Genomic DNA, 12,450 nt, shown 5'->3' with positions numbered 1-12,450 from the left:
CTTCACGTGCATCATTACACACACTGCCCAGAGCCCTGTTTGATGCAGGCCCTCTTTTCAACCCTGGGAACCTGAGAAAAATATGTTGTGCCACGGCCATTTTAGTGTAATGACCACAATTCGTGTCTGCTTTGATTAAATATTTGCCATTGGCAGCTCTTCTGGTTCTTAAAACCTAAATCTTTCTGTCTTAAAACCTAAATCTCCTTGTCTTTAGTGTCTATCCCATTTTGGCCAGTGAGGAACATCATTACCCAATCTTCCCCTGTTTTTTCTTATACTCCTGATAAATTACTGAGATTTATTTGGCATAGACATATCTATCTCGATTTGTGTCTGCTTGCAGACACAGCAATGTTGGTTAATTTAACCCAGAGCAGACAGTGCTGGCTGCAAACACTGCAGAGCTACTGTGCTGGAAGCTACAAGGTCCCAGCTCTGCATCTCACGTTCACACCATGGGATGCTCCTCTCACGTGGGAAGCAGTGACATCTTCCCCTGTGCAGTACCACAGTGCACCAGCACAGGCAGAATTTTCCCTGGGTTTGGGCTGAAATGTTGGCTGTGCTCCCCTTCCATCCCATCTGTGCAGCAGGACCAGTGTTGGCCATGCCAGCAGGTTTCTGCACAAGCTGCCATAGTAAGCAGCACATCTGTGACAGCAAGGGGGGGGGTCTCAGGAGGGTGTTGGGGGCTCTTGGTGTGCTCAGATCCCTGCAAACCCCTCTGCAAAGCACCAGCAGGCCAGCCTGAGTAGCATCACTGGTACACCTGGCTTCAGGACCAGATTCCTGGGAGGCTTTTTAGGGTGGATGCTGTCACAGACAGTGGGTCTGAAGATTGGCCTTCAAGCCTGAGCTTGGACATGCAGCACCCCTTGGAAGGGAGCTTGAAACAGTCTTGTTCTGAATGGGACCAACACTTCCTACAGAGCAGGGATCCCTCTTCTGCAGGGACTGGCCTAAGGAACCAGAAATTTCCTAAAGATCATATTCCCAGGAGAGAGAAAAATAGTTCTGTGGTTTTCCAAGAAATTGGAAATGAACAAGAGATGTATTCTTTCTTCCTTTATTGTCTATTTTTGCCTAGCAATGCAAATTTCCCTGTTGCATCTCATTGCTTTGCCATTCTCTGCCATAACATTTGTCTTCTTCGTGGCTTTGGGCTATTGGAAAAATTTAGAAACTGGATGCTGTTGTGTACCTGCACTTGTGTCTTACTGAAAGGACAATTGATCCAGCAGCCTTCAGCAATGCCACCCAGTGGCAACCTTGCATAGGCAGATGTTGCTGAGTTTTCTGCTCTCCAGTTGATTCCTGCACTGAGCAATCTGTGCTGAGTCCAGCTCTGCTTGCCATGGGTGTCTGGTCAGTGCAGCCTGGCCAAGGTGACAGTCTTGTGCTCCAGGACTGCCTCAGCTTCTGACACAAAGACCACTTCAGAAAGGCTGGTGACACCCCTACAGGATAGTGGAGCTTTTCTGTTTGTAGCTGTCAGCCCATGGCTAGTTGGTATTTCCGTCATGGCACAGAGGAGACGTCTGCCTGCAGTGGCAGAGGGGACAGTCCCTTGCATCTCCAGAGCCAGAAATCACTGGAGCTGGTAGGGAGGTTGCTTTATCTTAATTCTCAGGAATCTTCTCTTGAGATTGCATCTGTTTCCATCTTCCTAATTAAAAGCAGTTCTGTTTGCCTCTTGGTTATCCCGAACATTGTTAAATCCTGAGCTTAGACTGGAGGTTTATTCCAAGATGGTTTCTGAGTAGTGTAGGAGATCCACTGCCCTGCTGGCCTCTCTGGCTGCAGGAACCTTTATTTCCTACTGGCATCCCACCAGCACAACTCTATCCAGGGCAAAATGAGTCTGCACAAAGGGCTGGAGCAGCTTGGATTAACCCAGAAGAAATCTACCCAGTCCAGCTGCTAAATGATGGTAAGTCTGTCTCTGTGCAACCCAGGAGCTCCTGGGGAAGCTGTTTTGGGGAAAGCTCACAGAACAAAGCCACACTATGGACTCAGCCTTCCTTCCTTCACTCATCCACTGCTCTGTGTGTTGTGGTTCTTGCAGATCCTCGTGCTGCTGTTCCAGCTGGCCCCTAAAGCAGAACCAGCTGTGGAGTTAGACATTCCCATGGCCGGGAGCAACTCCATCCGCTCTGGTAGCCAGTGGGAATTACTGAGCATTATATGAGGGATGCTGTGCTATTGCAACCAGCAAGGTGGACCAAAGGAACTGTTTACTTTCTCAGCAAATAAAAACTGAAAATTAGCTGTGCTCTTCTCTTTCCTCAGGGTCTCATGGGTTTCATTGGTCCGGTGGGGGAGCCTGGAATAGCAGGAGAAAAGGTAAGGTTGCTTGCAATGAAATTGTTGAAATTTTTGCAAGATAGGGAGGCTGGGCTGGGAAAAGGGTTGTGGAGATTTAAGTTGTGATGTGAGTGCAACACCCAGCTGGGAATGAAGCACGTCCAGGGTGTCTGAGCTAGACTAGGACCAGCCCAAAATCATCCACTTCTCATTCAGGAATTAACATGTGCTGCCTTCCAGGGAGATGCTGTCAAATATTCTTTGAAAAATTAGCTTTCCTCATTCATAATGTGCCAGTCAGCTCTGGTTTTTATGGGAATGGGGGATTCATCAGCCCTGTGTTGCTGGTCATGGCAGGAGTCCATGGGATTGAGGTTACAGATTTCTGCAGAGCTGTCCTCTGGGTTGCCTGGGGAGGTCACACAGAACCAGGGCTGAACCTGCATGGAACAGGAGGTCTCAGCAATTTCTCAGGTGTACAAGAGTGCAGCCACCCATCCGAGCTGGTCCAAATATTTCCCTTTTTATCTGGAGAGGACCATCCCATCTGGCTGCCCCTGGTTGCTTTGGGCACACTCGGGGCTGGTGCCCTCTTGTGTACACTACAGACACAAACCTCTTCCAGGGGAATAAAAAGGGCTTTATTTCACATAAAAACGTAAAAGGACGTTAATTTGTTTTCTGTTAGAGTGTAAACTTTTATTCAGAGGCAGCTCCCAAAGACAAATCATCTGTGTCACTCATTGTATCTCACTCGCACGCTGCTGGTTTTCACTGGTGGTTTAATTATTCACAGTGAGGCTGTAAAGATAGCGAGGAGCATAAAACGATGCATTCCACACATCAGTGCTCTCTTTCTCACTTTTATTGCTTCAAGCCCTGTCCTCTGGGTAATGATGTGAAGACTCTGTGACAGTTATACTGTGTTTGCTGCAGATCCATTTTATTGTCTGTCCACAGCAGTCTTTGGAAAGGCCTCTCTGTCCTGTGGGCCCCGGTGGGGCAGTAGCAGAGTCAGTCTCAGTGCAAGCTGACGAGGCTCACAAGAACTAAAAAGAGGGACATGATGTGGGCTGTGTTTTAGAGAAGGAAAACAGAGGAATAAAGAGTGATGTGTCCAAGGTGGTTACACAGAAAATTGGTGCCTGAGTGAGCTGTCTCATTGGCAGCTGCAGCCCTGAATTGAATGAAGAATAAGGTGTTTGCCATGCAGGAGACGTGGGAAGATCTTTTCCTCCATTCCATTAAGTTCACATTTGTCCATGTGCCTTCTGTGCCAAAGCCGTGACCACATGAAGTCTCCTCAGCTTCCAGATCAGCTCTGTAATGTGATGATGTTACATCAGTGTCAAGGCAAACCCAGGCTGTCCTTTGAAAATCTGCCCTTGGAGATCCTCAGCACAGCTGGGATTTCCATCAGGCTTCTCTACCAGGACAAATTTAGGGATGACAGAAATAGCTATCATCAAATCAAAACCTCAACCAGGCCTCCAGTTGGCATAGTATCCTACAGCTTACTATGCTCTTGTGAGCTAAATGAAGTGGGAAATATGCTTTCATTAGACATAGCTGAGTCAGCAATCTCCATCCTGAGAGCTGCAAAAGTTAAGATTGAAGCCAGTAGAATCCAAAGATTATCAAAGAGAACAATACAGTTAATACACACTTAATAAAATCCATCCATTCAGGGAGAAAAAAATCCGTACGTTGGTTTTCAAGGGCCAACTGGTGACAACACAAACTCTGGGGTTTGTTTTTAATAAGCTCCTTAGAGCCCAGAAAATATTTCCCCTTACACTTTTTGCTGTTGGAAGGTAGGTCAGATTTTGGGCGTAAACTAATTGGCAGCATTTGCTAAATCCTCCTTCCTCATCCCCCTGAGCATACAAACCTAACACACCTAATTCCCAGGGCACCCCTGGGGCTGCAGGGAGACTACAGACAGTTGTGTGGCAACTGCCACCACCTCCCAAAGGAGCTGTTGATGTCCCACTGCTAAAGCCACACCTTCACGTCACCCTCACATCAGCTGGTTGTGGTGGTGCTGGTGGGGGCTTGACCCTCTTGTCTCCTACCTTTGGGTCAAGGAAGTGTTCATGGAAAGTGAGAGGGTCTGCATGAGGGGATAAGGAAGACTTTTGCAATCAATAGGTGATGTTTTGGTACATTAAATTTTTTAACTGCTTGTTTTAGAAGGAATCCTATCTTTAGGGTGGGCTGGGGAGTCATCCAGCCCTGAGCCCCTCATAAATCAGACCTCCAGGTCATTGTTGATGGCACTGTAGTCTCAGTATGAGCCACAGGACAGGGAGTTCCCCCAAAACACCCACAGTCTCCTCTGAAAGCACCAGGCAGCATCTCTGGTTTTTTCCAGCTGGATTCCCTGCTCTCAGCAGGGCCTTGTGACAACAGACTTCAAATCCCTGGCTCTGAAAATGCCAGCACGTGTAGGGATTGTGACACTGCAGAACAGACATGTCCTGCCTGGGGTGGGCGGGGCTGCACATTTCCTTGGGTTCAGCCCTAGCCCTGTTTGGAATTGAAGGTGATGTGCCTGTTCCCTTCATACCTTGGTGCTTTTGATGGCAAGAGTAAAGTCCCCTCTCTTGGGATTAGGTAATTCCTGCAGTTCTTCCATCACTGAGATGGATGGAAAGAGAGTAATACTGGAAGCATTTCTGGTAGAAAGCTGATGGCACAGACATGAATTGGTGGATTTTTTTGGTTGTTTCATTGCTCTAGGTCACTGTTCCCCATGTCTCTCTCCTAGGGTGACCGTGGCCCAGTGGGACCCCCAGGCCCTCCAGGAGTCAAGGGGTCGATGGTAAGGAGTAAGTCTGCATTCTCTCACTCTTGCTGCCACCTCTCTGTCTCTCCTAGCCAAGGGTGCAGCTTCTCCTGTCTTTTAGTTTCATGACAACAGCTGCAATTTCTTCCCCTGTCTGTGGGGATGGGAATGGGCATTTGAGTGGATATTGAGGTGTAGCCTCTCCCCAGCAGCTGAGTCCAGCAGTTTTCCCAGCAGTTTGAGGTGTGTTCTGTGGCTCCACCAGCTAAGGACCTGCTGTGACAGCCAGGAGCTGAAGGACTGCCTGTTCCCAATGGTCCTGGCTCTGGAACAGACAGTGCCCACCAACAAGGATCTGTCCCAACTGACCAGGACAACTGGAAATGCTTGGGCAGCTCAGTCACTGTGCTTGCTGTGCTCTGCCTTTCAGGGAGCTAAGTTTAGGAATTTCACAGTGGGGACCTCAGCTGGATCTTGTCTTCTCTGACACTTGTTTCCTGTCCACTGTAGTACAAGACCCAAAGACATGTTTTTGTATTAATTCAGCCCATTCTCTTCTGGGCTGTTCAGAAAACCTTGCTGCTGATATCGCTGGCTAGTGGCAGCCTGGCCATTTCCTTCTGCCCCTGAGCAATTTTACCCTGACAAATATCAGATCTGCCTCACTGTGCCAGCAGCCAACAATGCCATTTTTCCTGTCTTCCCACTGGGAGGAAGGTCTGTGCAGATTGTGGACATTCACATCAGGCATGTTCTTCTGCCTTCCCTTTTAGGGGCACCCTGGCATGCCAGGAGGAGTGGGTTTTCCTGGGATCCCTGGACCAACAGTAAGTAAAAGCTATCATCATCTTGTAGCACCACATCCTGGGCATGCATGGGCTAAGTCCAGCAACTGTATTCTAGTTTATTTGAGTTTGATACAAACAAGAGATATGGGGAGAGGGATGGGACATGGGTGGGAGCAACATGGACAGAAACACAAAAAAACCACAGTGCTTAATTCAAAATTTTGTACTCCCAAGGAGGGATGCAAAAGTCACAATCCAGCCTCAATCTTTTGGCAGGACACAAGCTCCCTGGTTCAAGGTGTTCTGGGCTGGGAATGGTTGGCAGTGTGGTGATATGTGATATAGTGATGTATCACAGTGATTTATCATGGTGATTTATCACAGTGGCCATGGCATGCAGCGTGACCGTCCTGCGTGGTAAGATCCCCTGCTGGCATGAGAGGAGCAGCAGAGCAGCTCCCCCAGACAGACCCTCCATCTGGACAGGCTCATCTGGCACACTGCAGCTGTGGCTGGAGCATGCAATGGCCATGGAGGCAGATTTTAGCCTGGCTCCAGTTTCCCACAGATGTTCTTTAGATGTAGCTCGGGCTCTCCCAGCAGCACCAGTGCTGCTGGAGCCAACAAAAAGGCAGCCCTGGGTGGGTGCAGGGAATGGATTTTGCTCAGTGTGTGAATTCCCACAGTGCTGGTAACTGGGAGGAAGATCACAGCAGTGAAATGGCCGGGAAGTGCCAGAGGTGTGGCCTCCAAATCAGGGTCAGCTGTGCCACTGCCAGGAGCTCAAGGATGCTCTGGGTGCACTGGCTGCAGGCAGCTGCTGCCTGGGCACTGACTGTGCAGTAACAAGTGAGTGGAGGTGAGGAAAAGAGAAAATCTGAGCTCAAGCAGCACCTCAGGGTGACCCATCTCTGCCTGGAGAGCAGCAGTGTGGCACCACCAGCTCCTTACAATAAAAGCAGCTCAATGCCACCCACAGCCCCCAGCACAGAGCTGCTCTGTGGCCCCTCGTGGCAGCACCTGCTGTTGACAGAAGCCTAGAGGCAGCTGCATATCTATAGATGTCTCATTTTTAACAGTTCCCACCATGCTAGCTGCCACATGACTTGGGGACAGCTGGAGCACTGGGCTCCCTCCTGCTCCAGGCCTGTGAGCGCCCCTGGCCAAGGCAGTTTCTGTGCTGTGGCAGAGAGCTCCAGCCCTGAGCACCATCCCATGCACCACCAAATGTACCTTCAAGTGAAGCCAAATTTTGTCTGTCTTCACTGGGGCATAACAATAGAAAGAGCTGAGGCATCAGATGCAGGTGGAGATACCAAAACCTCTCAGCAAAACTCTGGGAGCTGAAACTGTCCCCAGGTCCATCTGCTTCCTTCAGTTCCCTCTTCTCCTGCAGGCAAACAACAATGTCGTCCAAGCAAAATGTTTGCTTCACAATTGCATTTTAAAAAGTCAAAATTCAATAAGCCAAACTTCCCCACAGAGCCAGTAAATCAAATAATCTTCTAATATCAAATCCCCACTCATTAACTCCAGCTGTTTTTCCACCAAACATTCCTTATTTGCCTTTCAAGCCAGACCTGAGGCAAGCAGTTGTTGTTTGTCCTAAACTGTTAAAATCTTTGAGTGAGCCTTAGCAGTGATTAATTCAACAAAAGATGACTGGAAATGGGGAGCAAAGTCAATGGTAGGAAACTTTGTCCTTGGTTTCAGCTTCCTGAGGCTTGTGAATTCCTTTTTCCTCTTCTTACTCACCATTATGGTGCATCTTTTCTGAGGATATACTGTTTTGGGAATAATGTGTATATATAGGAATATTTAAGGTCACTTATCTTCTCCTAACCAGTCCATTGGAATTCCAGCAGGGTATCTAGCTATTCCCTCCGTGTTTGCCATCACAATGAATGTTTCTGTCCTTGTACTTTTATAAGCTGTTTGGGATAGGCTGAGACTTCCAGAGGAGATTCCAAATGCCAGCTAAGGATTTCATTTCAATACATGGTTATCATAAAAATCTCTATAAAACAGGCCTCTGACACATCCACTGCCTGTTCCAGTCACCACTGTCCTCAGTACCAAAACTGAGATGTACTGTGATCACAAACACAGCTACAGTCAACTGACTTTGCCATCCTGAGTGAGAACAGCTCAGCATTTGTATCCTGAGCTTACATGCCATGCACAAAAGCAAAATCCTCATAACTGGCAGTTGTAGGAGCAGCAGGAAGATCACAGTCCAATTCTGTTCTGATCTGTGGTGGAATTTGCTGGGCTGACAGTTGGTAAAAGCTATTAAGATGTAAACAGCCAAATTTGATGTGGAATGTTTGAGAGAGCAAGGAGTGAATGTGTCATTTTGAGGTTTCCTTTTCTGACAGCAGAAAGGCACTAACTTTAAATATCAGGTTTAAAAGCTGTGATACAGAACTAAGTACTGTTAAATAAGTATATCCTTTATATTTTTTTACTCTGATAAATATTCTAGCAGGGAAAAAAACTGGCTTTCTGCATTTTCTGTATGCACATTAATGAAACATGTGTGTTCAAATCCAGATTAAAAGAAAACCTGAAATCCTTCTGTAATTGTAGGAACAGGATCATCCACAACACCAACAGTCCACATTAAATTAGTATCTATCTGCCAGTATCAATATTTATGCTGCATTAACAGGGCAACAGTTACTTAAAGTCAGTATTTGGCTGAAAAGATCAAACTTGGATACCCAAGATGAGGTGTCTGATTTTGTATTTGGACATCTAAAATCCAGATCCTGGTTATTATTATTTTTTAACAGATGCTGAGAAACAGCTGCTTTTAATAGATTCAGAGAGGATTCTGGATCTTCAACTTCTCTTCACATCACACCACTGACACAGATAACAGCCTGCAGGTCATTAAGCATACAAACCTCAGCCAGGATCTTTGGCCTAAATGTTCACAATCCAAAGTCAATCTGTGACTTAAAAAAAAAAAGGCCATTTATAGGCAAGTAAAAATGGTGATGTTTCTAGCAAGTGTTTAATGAACCAATTTCCTGGTCAAGGGTCTGCATCTGAGGCCCCTGCAGATCACAGAGGAATGTAGGGTCCTACCAAAGCTGCTGCCTTGCTCATTTTGTGTCCTTTTCCCCTTGCAGGGTCCAGCAGGAGCCCGGGGTGCGCCCGGGGTCCGAGGGATGAAGGGTCGCAGGGTAAGCACTGAGCTTTCATCCTTCTCCTCTTCCAGACACTGGAAAAATAATCTGCTGGCTTGGTCTGGGGTGTGAAGATGAGCAGAAGTTGGGCAGCAGCTCCACAGACAGGTTTCTGCTGCACATAAAGGTCCTTGGAACAAATGTCACCAGGAAAGTGGGTGCCAAGGATGTGTAAGGGCAGAGGGGTGCCCAGAGTAGAGGTTATCATGGAAGTGGTCCAGACTGCCTTTTCCAGCTCCCTGCCATGTCAAAACACAGTTTAGGGATGCTTCTGGTGAGGATGAGGAAGATTTTGTTGTCTGAAATTGTGGGAAAGGGTGAAGGTGGAAAATCAGAAAAGGTGTCTGTTGCTGTGGGAGAAGAAGTAGCTGAGATATGAAGTGTTGTGAGATAACCAGAGGAAATGTTATGTCATGACATGGAATTTAGAGGCAAGTCTGACAGAAATAGAGATGGGCTGTTCTACCCATGTGTTCCCCTCCAGTCCCACAGGACTGACACCTCCCAGCAGGGCTCCACAGGCATGTGAGGAAAGTGAGCTTTGCATTGCCAATGGATCAAATTATAAGCAGCTCCTGTGCCTTTCTAAGGACTTTCCAACCCTGATTTTATGTGTCCACACCTCACAGTGCCATCCTGTGAGCACAGGTGACTCCTCACCCTGCCTGGCAAGAGCCCCCCATGCTGGGTGCCACTGCCTAGACCCCTGGCAGTGCTGTGAGTTCACATTTCCCCCCATAAAGAGCTCACAGACACTCAGAGTCACTTCTTGTGTGGCTCTCCCTGCTCTCTTTGGGTGACAGCTGACAGGACAGTGACCTCCAGATGTGCCAAAGCTGCTTGTTTTCCTGCCTGTGACATCCAGCCCCCATCCCACTGAGCTCTTCAATCTTTCTTCTCCAAGGGGATATTTATTGCAGCAGCATCCCTGCTTTGGGTTGTTTTCCCTTGTCCAGCTGCTTTACAAAGTATTAATAGCAAGCACACATGAGTTCTGCTGAAGGCCCCAACAACAACATATTTTGCATTTCTCCCTCCAAGGATCTGTTTCCATGTTTCATTTTCAAAGGCATACACTGGAGTAAACTGTACATTTTACCTACTCCCACTCTCTGCTTCTCCTGCACCTTCTGCTTGGGGGATTCAGGACAGCCAACAATTTTGTGTTTCCCTATGCCAGAGTGAATGTTTTCCTCAAATAGCTGGGACCAGCAAAAGAAAATGGAATAACCAACTAGGAAACTTTGTAACCATGGAGTTATGTACCCTGGAACTGCTCTAAACTTTAAAATCCCATCTAGAAGGATGCCAGTAACATCCAAGCTTGGCAGATGTTTATCAGGGTTCATCTTTTAAGAAAAAGCTCCCATTCCTCTGTGCTCCTTGGTGGGAGGGCCCCTGCAGTTCCTTCCCCAGGTCCACCTGCAGAGGGGTCCCTGGGCAGTGTGGTTCCCCAGTGCTGCCCAGCAGGGATTGACTGGGCTGTCTGGGACATCCATGATCATGTTGGATGAGAAACTGGAGGTGTTCCTTCATGGCAGGCTCTGAATGGATGGTGGAAAATACCCCAAGGTAGAACTGCAGCCCAGGGCTGAACAAGAAACACTTTCTGATGGGTCCAGGCTACAAATGTGAGGGCTCTGGGAGAGGTGGGTCCTCTCAGGGGATCAGGTGCTTTTGCCAGTGCTTTTAATGTTTGCAGTGACAGAGAAGGAGTCCAGGAACTGCCTCCTCCCAGCTGCCAGCCAGGGATCCATCCCCATCCCTGTCCCTGAGCTTCTCCCTCCAGCAGGCAGGCACAGGCAGCTGCAGTGACTGTCCAGGGTTCCCTCACTTAAACCTTCTTCAGCTTCTTACATCCATGCTGGCCTCAAGTCCTCAGCCCACAAGGGCAGCTGGATTCAGCTCCCAGGACAGGAGGTTGCCTGGGACATCAGGGATTTGCCTTTGGCTGTGGCTGGATCCAGAGAGAGGGTGTCAAACCCTCCAGAGAAATCCTGTGGAACATCAGCTGCCAGCAGCACTGTCCATCCTCAGAATGACACATCAGATAGCAGGGACCTTCAGCAGCATGGCCTGGCTTTACATTTCCTCTCCAGGTGTTCAGTCCAGCAGGTCCTGTGCCACTCCCTCCCTCTGGACATGCCTCCACAGAGGGAGCCAGATCTCAAAGTGCATCCCAGCCCTGCAAGCAGGAATGCAGCAGTGGCTGTACCCTGACAGGCTGCAGTGCCTGCAAAAAGTCACCTCAGGATGTGCAGAGCACTGAGGCAGAAAGGAGGCAGTGCCTGGGGAAAAGGCAGCATTAAGGAATTGGTCTTGCCCTAAGGACACCGGTACTAGAGAGGAGTAAAACTCTGCCTAAAGCTCTACCAGCAAGGACTGAGCCTCAGGATCTGCTGCTGGTGCTCCTGCTCTCAGCTCCCATTGCTGGGCTGTGCTGTGGTGGAGATCTGGTGGTGGTTGAGCCCTGCAGTGATTTCATCCATGCAGAATTTGTGAGGCAGAGAGATGCACTTCTAAGATCCCCAGCAGGAAGGACAAACCTTGGCTTTGCTGTGGAATTCTACAGATTTCAGTGGATCTGATGTAGGGAAGTCAGTATTGTAAGAACCAGCAGATCTCCTGCCTGGAGGATTTCTGGTTCAAATCTCTCTCATTCACATTTTCCTTCTCTTCATACTCTCAGAAGACATTCCAGGCTCACAGCATCCTATGTCTGCTTACTTGCTCCTGTGATTCCAGCTCTTGCTTTACTCAGGATGGGGAAATGATCCCCCAAGTGTAATTTCAGCCATTACCCTCTGTCTGTCCCAGCTTACAGAAGGGATGTAATTCAATTCAGAGTGGAAACATGAATGCAGCCCCTGCCAGATGTTTGTGGATTCCATGAGCTCTGTTAGTGGATGCTTCATTAAAGTTATTCTGCTTTTGAAGGAAACCTAAAGAGCAAATATGGTTTTGATTGTAAAGAACAGTGGAGACTTTTTGGGGTCTGCATTTATGTTGTGATAGCTTTTATAGTGTCAAGATATGCATAGTGTAGAAAGAAAAGCTTTTTAGAAATTGTAACCTTCTTTTTAGTCCTAACAGAGCTATTGTTCCCTCACAAGTCTTTGTTTATTCCACCAAACTGATACTGAACAATCTTCCTCAAATGTTGTTTCCTTTCTAGTCTTCCCTAAGGAGAAGAAACTTGGACATGTGAGCCCAGGCTCATTTCCCTTCATCTGTACTCAGTGTAGCACTTGGACATGTGCTTAACATCCAGCTAGTGACAGCTATGTACATGCTTAAACCTGATTATTTAACCAAATCAAGGTTTAAATTTGGAGGCAGTTGGTCCAGCAAGCCCCTCGCCCTATGTCACTTC

General features: G+C 47.8%; 1 protein-coding gene across 6 annotated transcripts in view; it reads left to right on the top strand.

Annotated features, from left to right (window-relative positions):
* Positions 1 to 12,450, top strand: part of COL27A1 (collagen type XXVII alpha 1 chain) — a 143,729-nt gene that overhangs the window by 82,631 nt on the left and 48,648 nt on the right. For all 6 annotated transcript variants that reach the window (XR_009489099.1, XM_059865557.1, XM_059865556.1 and 3 more), the window contains exons 25-28: positions 2,293 to 2,346; positions 5,078 to 5,131; positions 5,869 to 5,922; positions 9,021 to 9,074. Coding sequence is in view for 5 of the 6 variants with exons in the window: in XM_059865557.1 (XP_059721540.1) it covers positions 2,293 to 2,346; positions 5,078 to 5,131; positions 5,869 to 5,922; positions 9,021 to 9,074 (216 nt within the window). In the remaining variant the exon portion in view is untranslated. The remainder of the gene's footprint in view (positions 1 to 2,292; positions 2,347 to 5,077; positions 5,132 to 5,868; positions 5,923 to 9,020; positions 9,075 to 12,450) is intronic.

The sequence above is a fragment of the Haemorhous mexicanus genome, chromosome 21 (genome assembly GCF_027477595.1).
Source record: "Haemorhous mexicanus isolate bHaeMex1 chromosome 21, bHaeMex1.pri, whole genome shotgun sequence".
Classification (NCBI taxonomy): domain Eukaryota; kingdom Metazoa; phylum Chordata; class Aves; order Passeriformes; family Fringillidae; genus Haemorhous; species Haemorhous mexicanus.
Note: the sequence above shows the minus strand (reverse complement) of the source record. Positions and strands in the feature narration are given on the sequence as shown.